The sequence below is a fragment of the Ursus maritimus genome, unplaced genomic scaffold (genome assembly GCF_017311325.1).
Source record: "Ursus maritimus isolate PB19 unplaced genomic scaffold, ASM1731132v1 scaffold_6, whole genome shotgun sequence".
NCBI lineage: Eukaryota > Metazoa > Chordata > Mammalia > Carnivora > Ursidae > Ursus > Ursus maritimus.
The window spans coordinates 30447158-30461920 of NW_024426774.1; the positions used below are offsets into that span (position 1 = coordinate 30447158).

The window sequence follows — 14763 nt, forward strand, 5'->3', positions numbered from 1 at the left end:
TGAATGTATAAGACCTATGTGAAAAAAACCCAAAAAAACTATAAATCTCCGAAAGATGTGTCATGATCCTAGATGTAAAGACTTAAAATTATAAAGACATCTCCCAAATAAACTAAATTCAGTGTAGTACCAATCCAAACACTAACAGGATCTATCACTGCATTTGGTAATCCTACTTCTTGATATCTGCATGTACATAACGAAGATACAAAGCATTGTATCTTTGTACAATTATTTCAAAACAAAACAATCGCATTGTTTATAATAGCAAAACAATGGAAACTACTTAAATGTCCATCCACCAAGAAGTGGTTAACTACAACAAAATCACCCATTCTATGGAATAACATGAGGCAGATAAAAGGAATAAGGTAGAGCTTTAGATACCGACGTGAAAACACCCGTAAGACATAGTGAAAGAAACCCAAGTTATAAAACAATTTGTGCTGCAGAAAAGCAATACCCTCACTGGTCCCCCTGCTCCAGCCTGTCCCCTTGCAATCTATTCTCAACAGAGCAGACCCACAATTCTATTCAAATAGAAATCTTACTGTGCCACTCTTCTGCTCATAATCCTCTGATGACTTACTGAAGTGCTCACAAACAAGTTAGGCCCTACCCGACGGGATCTGCATCACCACCGCTCATCTCCTGCTGCTCTCCCCTTATGCACTCGCTCCAGCCACTCTGTCCTCCTTGCCGTCCTTGAAGCATGTACCTCAGGTCCTCTGCACATGTTATTAATTGGCCAGTAACGCGATTCTCCCACACATTCATTCACAGGTAGTTCCCTCACTTCCTTCAAGTCGTTACTCAAAGATACCTTTTCAGCCAGGCCTTCCCCGGCCACCCTATTTAAAAATTCAAAGGCTCCCCCTGCATCTCATATCACCCTTTCTCTTCTTAGCGCTTAAAATATTTTACTATATTTCACTTACTTATCTTTCTTATTGTTGAGCTCACCCATTAGAATATAAGCTCTATGAGGACAAGGATTTTGGTCTTTTTTGTTCACTAATAAAAGTAATCTAGAACAATGTCTGGAATGTAGTAGGTGCTCAATAAATATTCACTGACTTACTAAATGAACATATCATTTGTGTAAGAAAAAAAGGCCAGAAAACAAAAGTACCTATTTCTAACAAAGTAAACATATATGTCAATGTATAGAAGGACATATCATCAGTCTGATCACCATAGTAATCTCTGGGGAAGAGACTGGTAATGGTTTGAAAGTGTGACGGGGGACTTCCATTTTATCTGTATTGCTTGAAAATATATATATATATTAATTGTAGGCCCCATGCCCAATGTGGGGCTCAAACTCTCGACCCCAAGACCAAGAGCTGCATGCTCCACCAACTGAGCCAGGCAGGCGCCCCCCGTATTGCTTGAATTTTTCATGAGAGCGTATTCTTATATTATTTAGTTCTCTTTAATTTCATGAGCTAATTTAATTACATTGATGATTTTTTTCTTTTTTAGGGAAAAGGAAATAACATAACACTAGGAAATGCTTCAATAATTTATGGTACATCCATACTTTAAAATCTCCTTATGCAATTATTAATAATAACTTCAAAGACAGCTCATGCTATTATGTTAACTGTTACATCAAAAGCAGCACACAAACTCCAATGTTTGTAGAGACACCTATCTCTCCCTACCACATCTCTCCCCTAACGCCTAATATACTCCCAGAAGAAAACAGATCAAAATTGTAACAGGTAATTACTATACAGGGGACAGAAACTATTCTTCTGGACATCTGATACTTGCCAAACATTTAGAAAAATCATACTATCTCTATGATCAGGAAATTTACTAAAAATTTTAAACTAACACATCTACAACTTTCCTATATCCAACCTTCAATCATGTCTATATTTTTATTGATCTTGGTTCCTGGATTTTACTCCTGTTTTTTGTCGTTTTCCATCTGGGCTAGCAAATATTCCTCTACTTTTTCTTATAATTTGTAAACCTTTCCCAAAGATTGGTATTTGTAAATGTCCGAATCTCCCTTCTGCAGTGTGTAACTTATTTTTATTCAGATGTTAAAAATTTTTGTATTTTTAACTGTTGATATTCTGCAAATCATTAAATTTTATAAAAATCTTTCCCTTTTAAGAACACGACTGCCTTCAGAAGCCAGATCCAGTACTACGCTTCAGTTTCTCTGAATTTGGGGGAAAAAAATTGTTATGAAACCCAAAGCCATTCTTTACATTCAAAATTACACTAGATATAATCTCCCCTAAAATTTTAAATGTATTTTAATAATATAATCATTTAAATATTATTAGTCTGGTTTAATGTTATATTTGATTTCCTCCTCCAATTGTATAGTGAATATACTGAAAAAATTTTCTTCTTTCAAACGTTCACTTGAACATTTACCTGCAAAATGAAATGATTTACCATTTATTTTTTCCCCACTGTTTTCTGGAGTCTCTACAAAAAGATTATTTGACCCTTAAAGATTCCCAGTGTTTTGTGTATAGTCATGTAAAATTTACGGGATGCCTGGGTGGCTCAGTCAGTTAAGCGTCTGCTTTGGCTCAGAGGTCATGATCTCAGGGTCCTGGGATCGAGCCCCGCATCGGGCACCCTGCTTGGCAGGGAGCCTACTTCTCCCTCTCCCTTCTGCCACTCCCCCTGCTTGTGCACTCTTTCTCTGTCAAATTAGTAAATAAAATCTTTAAAAAAATTAAATAAAATTTACTATTGTTGTGTTCTAGGAATTCTTTCTTTTTATTTTGATCTATTCTTTTCATATGCAAGTCTGCTTTTCTTTAGTTTCTAATTACTTCATATTTCCTATTTACTAGTGTATCAATGTATTTATTTCTTTGAACAAATAGTCTTCTAGTCATATGTCTTCCCTGTTCAGTTTTTAAAAACTTTTTATTGGCAATAGTTGGAGACTCTTTTCATATTTGTTTTTTTCTTTTTAAAATTTTGCTATTAGCTATTTTCTCCTCCTCTGTCAGTCTACTAACTTTACTTAGACTTTGTTTCTTCTCAGAATATTTATAATAGTATAGTCCTTTTGGGGAAAGTCTCATAATTATTCAGGACTGTATGTTTTCTCCATTAGTTTGTTGTTGTTGTTCTAGAACATGACCCACAAACTATGACAAACTATGATTAATACCACCTATTTACTTGGCCCTTCCTTTTAAAATACTGGAGATTTTGATTTTATATCCCAACCTTTAACGACTTCTAATTCCATTAAAATAAATTCTAAATGCTTTATTGTCCAGGGTATACAAGGCCCAGGAAGATGTGGCTCCTGCCTTTTCTACCTGCTACTTTTCCCCTCGCTTACTACACCAGCTGCAAGGGCCTTCCTCCAGTTTCTGGGCTCATGATGCCCTTTCTCACCGCAGAGTCTGCGAACGCTGGCCTTGCTCCTATCTGTCACATGGGATGCCTTCTCATACTTCTGTTTTTAATTTAATCACCATCTCTTGAGAAAGATCAGCTCTGACCATCTCATGGTTCTTTCTCCCCAAAACACAGCATCCTATTTATACCTTCTGAGTACTGACTCCAATTTGTCTTTATTTATTTATTTGCTCATTATTTGTTTTTCCTATCAGACCCTGAGATAAAGGAGAACCACATATGCTTGTTTGCTATAGTATCCCCAGCAATTAACAGATCACTTGGCACTTAAGACAGTCTCAATATACATATGAATGACAGTCAGGACTGAATGACTGACCAAATGAACAAAGAAGGAAGCACTGACCAGCTATCAACTACGCATGCGTTACACCTGTTATTCCTAAGTACAGCGCCCAGCTCAGTGTGAGGCCCAGGAGCGTGTTAAGCATCTCCTAGTAGAAGATGTGCATCTAACAAGATGACTCTTCTAATGATGAACATGTACCCTCCTAGCAGTTCTAGTATTCCAGACCATGGAGACCAGGAAAGCAGTTCCTCTTCTCTAACTTGGGCCGTCTCTGTGGACTTCCTCTCTAGCTCTACGAAATTGAACTGGAAACAGAACAAAATTATTTCAGCCATGTCTTCATTTTATGTGCGTGGCTATTTGTTTAGAAAATCTTTGGTTTACCTTTCTTCTGTCCTCTCATGAACTTCATCAACAATGATATGGGTGACTCCTTGGAGAGCTGTGTCTCCTTCCAGCCGTCTCAGCAGCACGCCCGTGGTGCAGTACAACAGTCTGGTGGCTGAGGACTTACACAGAAAAGGGCAGAGAAAGCATTCATGGAATTTTTGCAAAAAGGAAACACTTTCAAAGCCAATATGGCAAAGCCATTTTGAATGGATAGGGACAAAGAATCTTGAAAACATCAGGAGTTGCATTTAACATGAAACCACACTAAATGCATAGCTTCTTGCCGGCAACAACAGTAAAAGCTTTTCTATTTATTATCAAAATTTTAAGTTTAAGATTCATAAAAAGCATTCAAAAATTATTATAAAACATAAAAACAACAGTGAGTGGTGAACTCAATTCTGCATTTCTCCCTTCCTTATTTGGTTAAGTGGATTAAGTCCCAGGTTTAAGAGTAAAACAGCACTTACTAGATCATTTCTGCCAATGAAGAATAAAAGGTCTTTAGAGAGGAAATGAAGTGTACCCAAAAAAGAGTTCTTATACCAAAATATTTCTAAAAGGTCTTCAGCCGTCCTAAAGTATGCATTTCAACTTGCCCACGAGTGTTCAGACTCCAAGAACCCTTTATATTTGAAAACGAAATTTCTGTTATCAGAAAATAAGCAGAGTATACAAACCTTGACACTTTCTAGCCGGATCTGGTACCCCACAGTCAGACCCACTCTTTCTGTCCTTTCTTTAGCAACACGTTCAGCGACAGATATGGCCGAGATTCGTCGGGGTTGAGTACAGATGATGTTAGCCACTTTCTCAGGTGGCCCATTCAGAGAATCATCCAGAATAAACTGAGGAATCTGTGTAGTTTTCCCACATCTGTATGTCAAAACAAGTAAGTTCTAAAATGAGAGTTTTCAAGTGCTAGTTAACTTTAAAAAAAAAAAAAAAGAGCCATGTGCAATGAGGGAAGTGAGAAAGCTAATTATAATAAAACTCGTTCAGCTTCAATTATCTTCTAAACGGACCTACTGACTTTTTACTTACAGCTCGTAACTGCTAGGAATTTGCACGTGGATTAACAGAACACTCATATAATAGTTTAGTATCATTTATAAAATTGGTACAATTGAGCAGACATTAGATTAAGTTCTATAAACACCTCTAGGAATGTATTTGTACATTCCTATGTATATACATGTACATACATCTGTATTTGAATCCTAAAGAAATGGTAGTATTCTCTTATGATTTTATATATTATCTTACCGATTTGGCTATAAGTGGACTGAGGTTAAAAAGATAAGAAACAGGAAGATCTCAAACTATTACTGTATCAGTGAGTCTGGACACAAATGTAATTATTAGGTTGAATACCTTTGAATATAGAACTAAATTAAGCCTACAACCTGTCTCTGTTAAATAAATTTGGATAACATATGAAAAGTGTGAAACAGGAAAAATAATATGCCTTAAGTTGTTCTTAAAAGAACAAATAAGAGCTCTAAGGAAATCAGAATAAATTTAGAAGATGAAAGTTTCCAAGTTAAATGTTCTGGAGAGGTACCTGAGTGGCTCAGCTGGTTAAGCAGCCAGCTCTTGATTTCAGCTCAGGTCATGATCACAGGGTCCTGGGATTGAGCACCCCCCATCGGGCTCCGTGCTCAGTGGGGAGGAGTTAGCTTGAGAATTCTCTCTCCTGCTCTCTCTGCCCCACTCCCAGCTTGCGTGCATGCACATGTGTGCGCTCTCTCTCAAATAAATAAATAAATCTTTAAAAATAAATAAATAAATAAATACATACATAAATGTATGTATGTATGTATATGTATGTATGTACGTACATTTTGGAACTATCCTTTGCATTAAAAAATGGGCCTCTTAAAAGCATTCAGTAAGGGGCACCTGGGTGGTGCAGTCGGTTAAGTGTCCAACTCTTGGTTTCAGCTCAGGTTCTTATCTCAGAATCATGAGACTGAGCCCCATGTTGGACTCTGTGCTCAGTGCAGAGTCTGCTTAAGATGTTCTCTCCCTCTCCCTCTATCCCTCACACTTTGCGCTCGTGTGCTCTCTCTCTCCCAAATAAATTAATATTTTTTAAAAACCTTACCAAAAAAGTGTCCAGTTAGATCTTCTGCCTTAAAATTGTCTCAAGGCAGAGGTGTACAATGTGTATAAATTCCTGGATGGATTTCTTTTTTTTTTTTTAAAAAGATTTTATTTATTTATTTGTCAGAGAGAGAAACAGATTGAGAACATGAGCAGGGGGAGCAGAAAGCAGAGGGAGGAGAAGCAGGCTCCCTGCTGAGCAAGGAGCCCAATGAGGGACTCGATCCCAGGACCCGGGGGTCATGGCCTGGGCCGAAGGCAGATACTTAACTGACTGAGCCACCCAGGTGTCCCTTCTGGATGGATTTCTGAGTTTTGTTTTTGTTTTTTTGTAACTTGGGTCTGTTGGCTGCAGATCTACAATATTAGGGTCTGTGAAATATTATTTCATATCTGACCAGAAAAAGCACAAGTTATAACAGCTACTAGTTTTTTACAAATAGAACTGGTTGGGTAGGGGACATACCATATTCATGGATGAAAGCTGCATTACAAATAAATTGCATTCTTACCCAGTCATACCACTTATAACAAGCACTTGGTGCTCGCTCAACAATTTAAGAATGGTTTCTCTTTCTTCCCAAGCAGGGAGTGATTGTCTTTCTTGTAGAATTGACTGGAACTGTCTGGAAGCCTAATAACATGAAAGATAAGCCATCAGTTAGGGACTTTGAAGCATCTTTCACAAAGCTCCGAGTGTGGAATCCCATAGCTTCACCCACCCTTTTCTTCAATAATTTATTCAGAGAGAAACTGCAGATTTGTTAGGATTGGATGCTGATGACTTCAGTCAGAAGGCTGCTCAGAGAACCAGCCGGAATAAGCACTGAAATCTTTATGGTTTTCCTACATCTGAATAAACTGCAAGATCTTATAAGAGAAACAAGCCGTCCTGCTTAGCACTATCAAGCTCTTCCTAACAGGAGTCTCTGCATCAGCACTACCCAACAAAACTTCCCATGTTAATGGAAATGTCTGTAATAGCACCGACCAATATAAACACCTCTGGCTACATATAGCTATGAGCACTGGAAATGTGGCCAGTGCTACTGAGGAACTGAATTTTAATTTTATTTAAGTTTAATTAATTTAAATTTAAATAGCCACATGTGGCTAGGGGCTACCACATTGGACAGCGTAGTTCTATACAATATCAGAGTTTTACTAAAGTCACTAACAGTAACAGCACTCATGAAAGGGTTCTTTTTGGCCAGGCATCACATAGATGTAACAGTCTGACATCCAATGGCCAATAAACACTGAAGTGTATGTTAAAACTAAAGTTGTATTTTTGAATAAGAAATTTATACTAACACATCATTTTTGGCCTACAATTTTATCATATACATTTGTTACCTCTGAACACAAACTGATCAAACTGAATGTGGAATTTTTTGTTTCTACCATCTTACTATTTATTTATGGTATGAATTTCTATTCACTTTGACATTCTACAGGTATTGCACTGTGTCAAAAATCAGAATCAGAACTTGACAAGTAGAAGAACCGTTAGACACATCTAATCCAATCCCCAAACTGGTTAAGCAACCTTTTGTCCTACACCCAACTCTGCCCTAAAAGTTCACTCATAGGTTCTTTTGAAATATTCTTCTTGTGAATGGGAAAAAAACAGCATGGACTTTAGGAACTGAGAATTTATTTGAATCCCTGTTGCCACCTACTAGCTATGTGATCTTGGATAAGTTATTTATCCTGTGATTCTCTGAATGGGGTAAGGGCCCCTCCTTATCCTTCTCTTTCCTACACTATTTTTTTCTAATGTCAATCAGTGTTAATTTTCATTTCACTCACCAGATTGTCTATTACAGTACCAAAGCCAAATGATTCTGAGAATATTTGGTATATATGCGTGTGTTCCATTTCCACCAGCCATTGGATTTTCCAGAACTATCTAGAACATGCACCAAGTTTGCTGTGGCATGCAGGAACTTTGACCACTCAGAGTTAAAGAGAACCAAAAGTATACTAGGGAGGGTAGCCAAGGCTTCCTAATTCCTAATCCGTTCACCCATACATTAGGGTACATTAGGGAGGCAATGCTAGCCATTCTCTCAGAATACCCTACCTGTTTTATTCGGAACTGCTTGCAGATTTTAGCATTTTCAGCATGTACTGATTTTGCCTGCCAGTCATATCTTTTGGAAATCTTTTTCTTAAGGTTCACATAGCTTTCATTCTCCACTATAACTGGTGCAGGACCTTCATCCTCATCTGTCTCCTCCTCGGGTTCTGATTCTTTTTCAACTTGAAGGGGATAAAAGGAAACATTTTCGATATGGAGCCCTTTCTTTAGCAAAGGGGGAAAGTCACTATCTAATAAAGTAACAACAACAACAACAAAATCATAAGATGGAGAGAAAGTTAAAAGCTTGAATAAAGCAGGTTCATTCTTTTCAAACAACTACTTCTGCTAAAGAAATTAAAATGCATTTTCAAATAAACTTTAATCAAGTACAAGGGGCTATTGCCAAACCAAATTACAAAAACAGAAGAAAAAAATCATAGCACGCCTTGTTAATTCTGTAGACTCTCTACATTCAAGGAATTAACTGAAAGTTTCAAACTATTTGCAAGCGTTCCTAAAATCTCATGACATAAAACAACTCAAATATCTATCAAATGATAAATCAATAAACGAAATATGGCATGTCCATATAATGGAATATTACTCAGCAATAAAATGAAGTATTGATACATCCTACAATATGAACGAACCTTGAAAACATGAAGCTCAGTGAAAGAAGCCAATCACAAAAGCCGCATATTGTATGATTCCATTTCTATGAATTATACAGAATAGGCAAATGCAGAGAGACAGAATGTAGATTCATGGCTGTCAGGGGTTGAGGGAAGCGAGAAATAAGGACTCACCGCTACTAAGTTAAGTATAGGGTTTCTTTTAGGGTTGATAAAAATGTTCTGGAATTAGATAGTGGTCAAGGTTGCACAACTCTATGAATATACTAAAAACTCACTGAACTGTACATTTTGAAATTAAGGGTGAATTTTATGGTATGTAAATTTTATCTCAATAAAGCTGTTACTTAAAAAACTCCAGGCCACACAATTTGTCATTTCTCAAGGAATATATTTGAAACCCACATGCCAAAAGCTGCCATTTGGGAGCAAGTGGCTAGTGAGTAACCTACCCAACTGTCCACCATCCCTATCTCAATGCAGTTTCGTTGTTCTCTACTTATTGATGTTTACCTAAGAACTGTTGTGAAATAATAAAAACTGTTTCTCTCAAAGAACGATAGCAACAAGAGAGAATTCTCTGATGAACTCTAAAAAAGGAGTTTAATTGTGGCGTAAGAATCTGTACAGCAAATCTGGATTTCGATAAAGCCAGAAGCGTGCACAAACATTCATTTGAGGACTTAAGGATTCATAAAGGTAGCACCGTGCTAATGAACTTTGGGGGTCTAGTGTACTATATAAACGGAAATGTCTCTAAAAACTCATTTGAGAGTCACTCCATGTAAAGCGTCAGAAGTAAACATGTGAAACCAAAACAAATTAAACAAAACAGATTTTCCAGGAAGATGCTTTAAAGTTCTTCCAGCCCCCAGCAGCTTGAATAAACTTATACATCACTACAAACTTTCAACGCAGAGAGCCGACAAAACCGGGACTTACAATTAAAGTCAGGCCACAGTTCAGGGGATTCTCATTCCCTTTTGCCCATGGACTGAGGAGAATGACTTGCCTAAGATCACCAGGAAATCCGAGAGCAGCCCTTGGAAATGCTGACTTCCTTAATCCACCATTCTGAACTCCCCCTCCACAAAGCCCTCCACGCTTGAATCAAGGCCTTACATACCTTCAGGAATTTGATTTGAAGCAAAAGAATTATTTGGAATCACTGGTTTACGACAGACAGGATTATTGATTCTGGTCCCGGAGGATACCGGCAGAAAGTTCACAGGAGGGACGCTGTACTTGTGATGGGTATTTGTCAGTAAAGTGACTATTTCTGTTTCTTCCTCTAAAAGGGTTATCAAAGAATATACAACAGGTTCTGAAGTTTCTGCAAATGTCAAGGCCTTGCCGTAAAGGAACTCAGAAATATGTAAACGACAAGCCAGAGGTAGATTCTCATTGGTGGAATAAAATGCCACAAGGGGAGCTTGGTAAGGGTATTTGTGGTCTTTAGAAAATCGAATTTCAAGTTCATATAAAAAAGAGGCATCTTCATGGGCATTAAGATGAGAATCATCCACAATTCTTTCTGCTCTTCCGACAATTTGATTTGGGGGCACTTCATGTTTGAATTTGCATCTTGATCCAAATTTACAATTTCCTTTGAGGTAAAATTTACAGATTTCAAGTGTAGTGTCCTGTGTATTTTTGGTACTTTCCTTTTGCTTAGATTTGCAGAATTTACTCGTCAAATACTCCAGTTCTAATCCAATGGTCCAGACTCGGTTCTGAATTCTTTCTATAAATTTCTCTCCACAGATGGACTTGAGAGCAAATGCCTCTTCCTGCCGCTGTTCCACACACTCATCCAAGCTTACATGGGCAACCGTCTCAGAGATCTTCATCTTCTCCCCAAATGTCTCTGAAAAACACTGTGTGAGCAGATGTTCTAGTGATGCCCCCACATCTCCATCGCACATCCTCAGGGCTGCCTGACAGCGTTCAGTGTTGAAACCATACCTACCAAGTGTGAAACGAGACAAAAAAATGTTAAGTAGTATCAAATCACAAAAGTGAAGTTCATTTACGTATGTTTATGTGAAGTTGTAGCCACACACAGGCAGGATCTGTATTTTGAAAAAGTATCTCTGCTAATACTCCCTGATCACCTTGTTCTGAAAGAGTGGCTGTTAGACATAGATCAGGCACCGCCGCAACCCACACAATAGGAAAGCACTCGAGGAGGGGTAGTTGGGTCTATCATACGATTTCAGTTTCTTCAGTTCTCCCCTAGCTCCCATAAATGTGGAAAGCAATCACCTGGAAAGTTTCTGCACTGCAAACGTTGAGACTGTAAATTCTGGATTATGAGGCTCCACTGGGCCCAAGCCAGCATATTCCAAAGGGTCACAGTCAGGAACAAGGGAAGCTTCTCGTCCAGCAGACCAGTACTGTTCATCATCACACTCAGGCTCGTCATCTTCCTCCTCCCCAGAAATGCCTCTTCTGACAAAGGTAACATGTTCAGATATTAGATACTAATTTCCATGTACTTCAATGAAAAATTTAGCAAGAGTCTAAGAATTAAGTTCAAGGAGCCAAAGGACAGGATCCTAACTATTCTTCAGTCACTGATTTAAACTTTTATTGATCTGTTCACTTATATCTTGGCAATTAATCCTTATCAGGCATTTATTACATGCCAGGTACTATTAAGTTAAGTGTTTAAATGTTCTACCTCTTTAAAAGTCTTTCCACTAACCCTTAATCAGATACTATTGGAATCTCCATTTTTCAGATAATCTACTAAAACTTAGAGAGGATTAGTAATTGCCAAAGGTTACACAGTAAAGAGCAACTAGAGATTTTAGCCAAGGCAGTCTGACCCCAGAGCCTGTATCTTAACCACAGAAGCCCTGGCTATCCTCTCTCCTCATTCATAAAAATCACCACTAATTTTTTGCTTTGCTGCATAACCACCTTTCCTAAATCGAAGGCGGATAAAGAGATTTGTAGGTAAGATGGAGATGGAGCTATTCGTGATGGACCATAAATTGTGGCAAATGCAATGAACCGACTTCCTTGATTGAAATCACAAAGCAAAACAATCAAAAGAGTAAAAGTTGTTTCTCTTAGGCAGATGGTTATGAGAAAGTGTACCCCCTAAGACTTCATCTGTTAACTCCACATTTGCTCCTACAACAATGCTGCTACTTGTTCACTCCAAGGTCTTGTCTGGAAGGCTGTGGATAAAGCAATTACCAAATCCGTTTCAGCATTGTCCTCGGAAAAAAAGCAGCAAAGCCAATCTGCACTGCTTGCCGATACTGCAAAACAAACTCACTCTGAAACTGCTGCTGAATAATTATTCTTGTATTTCTCTTGGCTCAGTTTCAACTAATTATGTTGTCACAATAGGATCAGTACTGAAAAGTGTTCCCCAAGACACACAGGACCTTCCCACGGCCAATACATCTTCCTTAATACACGGATTTACTCAAATGAAATGATTTACTCAGATCCGGCATCGGTGTCCTGTTCTTGCAGGTCCCGGAGAAGAGCTTTCACTTTCTCTTGGTTCTCAGAAGTCATGTGCAGGGTCTGAAGGGGCACTTTGGCTTCAGGCTTCCATCTGGGGTGTGCCTCTCCTTTCCTTACGCTACTGTTGCTAGGTCTGCAAAGGACACATTTACCTGGGACCAGAACTTGACACTTTCCCCACAGCCCCCAAGTATATACAATACCCACTGTACTGTCAAGTATCTTACAAATGATAACAATGAATGTGAAGAATTCCCTGTCTTCTACAGTACTTACCAGACTTCATTATCCTGCAACTGCTGAAAAAAAACTTGATTAGATTCTTAATCATTAAATCTGGCTTCACTAATTTAAGAAACCTCCGGAAAAAATGAATGGTATGACGACTCCTGCTGGAATAGAGGACTTTCAAAAGAAATATGTTACATACAAAGTATTATTTCATTCTATTTTAAGTACCCAATCTGAAAACAACGAAGGGTCTCATCTTACTTGTGAATATTAGGCCTGGCTTTTGAAATATTTACCTAAATTATCATTATTTCCTGATTACAAAAAAATAAATAAATACATGTTCACTGGAGAAAAGTAGAAAACAGAAGTCATCCTAATTCACATCAATTCTTTCCACAGATATTTTTAAATAAAATTATGCAGCATATATAATCTTTGATAATTTACTTTACTTCCTTATCAAAATAAAACTGGTATTTCTCTAAGATTAAATATTCTCCTACAACATATTTTTAAATGGTTACGTATAGATATAGATACACTGGAATTTATTTCACTAATCTTTCATTGTTGGATTTTAGATTTTTTTAGGGACTCTTTTTAATATTTTAAACAATAATAAATTCTAAAGTTTAACATTATTCACTAAATTTTTTGTTCGTTTGGCATGTTTCATTATAAATTTTCACAAATCTGGGAAATGGAAGAAACTTTTTTTGTGTTTAAAATCTCAGTTCACAATATTGAGACTTTGAAAAGAACCACACATTTGTACTTGCAACACTGGGTAGCAAAGGAGAAAATATAATCGATTGTGGTTTTAGCCACTTAGCCACAATTTCTGAAAAGAAATGTTGCCCCAAGTCTATCATTTCCTCTAACAGTTTTTTCTGTTTTTTTTAAAAGTAGGCTCCATGCCCACTGTGGGGCTTGAACTCAGACCCTGACGTTAAGAGGCGCATCGCGTGTTCTGTCGACTGAGCAAGCCAGGCGCTCCTCAATAATGAAACACGCACACAAACACAAATGGAACCTACACTTTAGAGGGTCCATTTTAGGATTTTGTTTTAAAGTAATCTCTACACCTAACGTGGGGCTCAAACTTATAACCCCGAGATCAAGAGTGGCTTGCTCTACGAACTGAGCCAGCCAGGCAAAGAGATCGCTAACTTTTTGTTTTGAAAAAATTTAAACCTATAGAAATAAACACCTTTTACCTAGATTCACCAATTGTTAACATTTGCCATACATTCATGCATATACACATGCATATCTCTTCCTTCCTCTCTCTCTCTATACGCGTACATGCCTGTTATATGCCCCTTCTCTACTTTATGTATACATTGCCGAACCACCTGAATGCATGCTGCAGGCATCATGCAGAGATCATATTCACTCTTAAATTTTTCAGCATGTATTTTCTAAGTACAGAGATAGACTCTTACATAACCTTACATAACCACAATACTATTCTCACTCACAAGATATTTTATATTGATACAGTATCATTTAGTATATAATCCATAGTCAAAGTTCCCAATTGCTTTAATCATGTCCTCTATAGATTTTTTTTTTTTTAAGATTTTATTTATTTATTTGAGAGAGCAAGAACAAGTGGGGGGGGGCGAGGAGCAGAGGGAGGGGGAGAGCAGGTTCTCCGCTGAGCAGGGAGCTTGATGCTGGGCTCGATCCCAGGATCCTGAGATCATGACCTGAGCCAAAGGCAGAGACACTCAACTGACCAAGCCACCCAGACGCCCCAGATTTTTTTGGTTATCTAATTAAAAATGATATTTAGCTATCCTTTTTTTCAAACTCCCTTAATTTAGAACAGTTCTCTCACCTGACATTGTCTTTTTGGAAGAGCTCAGGCCAGTCATCTTGCAGAAATTCTCACAATTTGGATTTGTCTGTTTCCTCATGATTAGTTAAAAAAAGGGGCAGGGTGGGGAATTCTACAGGCTCCTATCTCATCCACCACTTATCTGTATCCCCTTTACGTTGCCTTCCTTCCTGTTCCTAAGGAAGAACCACCCTAGACCCTAAAGTCAATCCCTCTATTTGTACACTGTGTCCCAATCTCTTCAATCTCCTCAAGGAAATCATCCCAGCACTTCTCTTTCCCT

General features: G+C 37.9%; 1 protein-coding gene across 1 annotated transcript in view; it reads right to left on the reverse strand.

The window, feature by feature from the left end:
* The window catches only part of DHX57 (DExH-box helicase 57), a 57538-nt gene that overhangs the window by 29320 nt on the left and 13455 nt on the right, over positions 1-14763 (reverse strand). The window contains exons 3-9 of the mRNA XM_008700205.2: positions 12378-12536; positions 11183-11368; positions 10044-10882; positions 8286-8464; positions 6712-6833; positions 4774-4969; positions 4088-4212 (exon numbers count right to left, since the gene is read on the reverse strand). Coding sequence (XP_008698427.2) covers positions 4088-4212; positions 4774-4969; positions 6712-6833; positions 8286-8464; positions 10044-10882; positions 11183-11368; positions 12378-12536 — 1806 coding nt within the window. The remainder of the gene's footprint in view (positions 1-4087; positions 4213-4773; positions 4970-6711; positions 6834-8285; positions 8465-10043; positions 10883-11182; positions 11369-12377; positions 12537-14763) is intronic.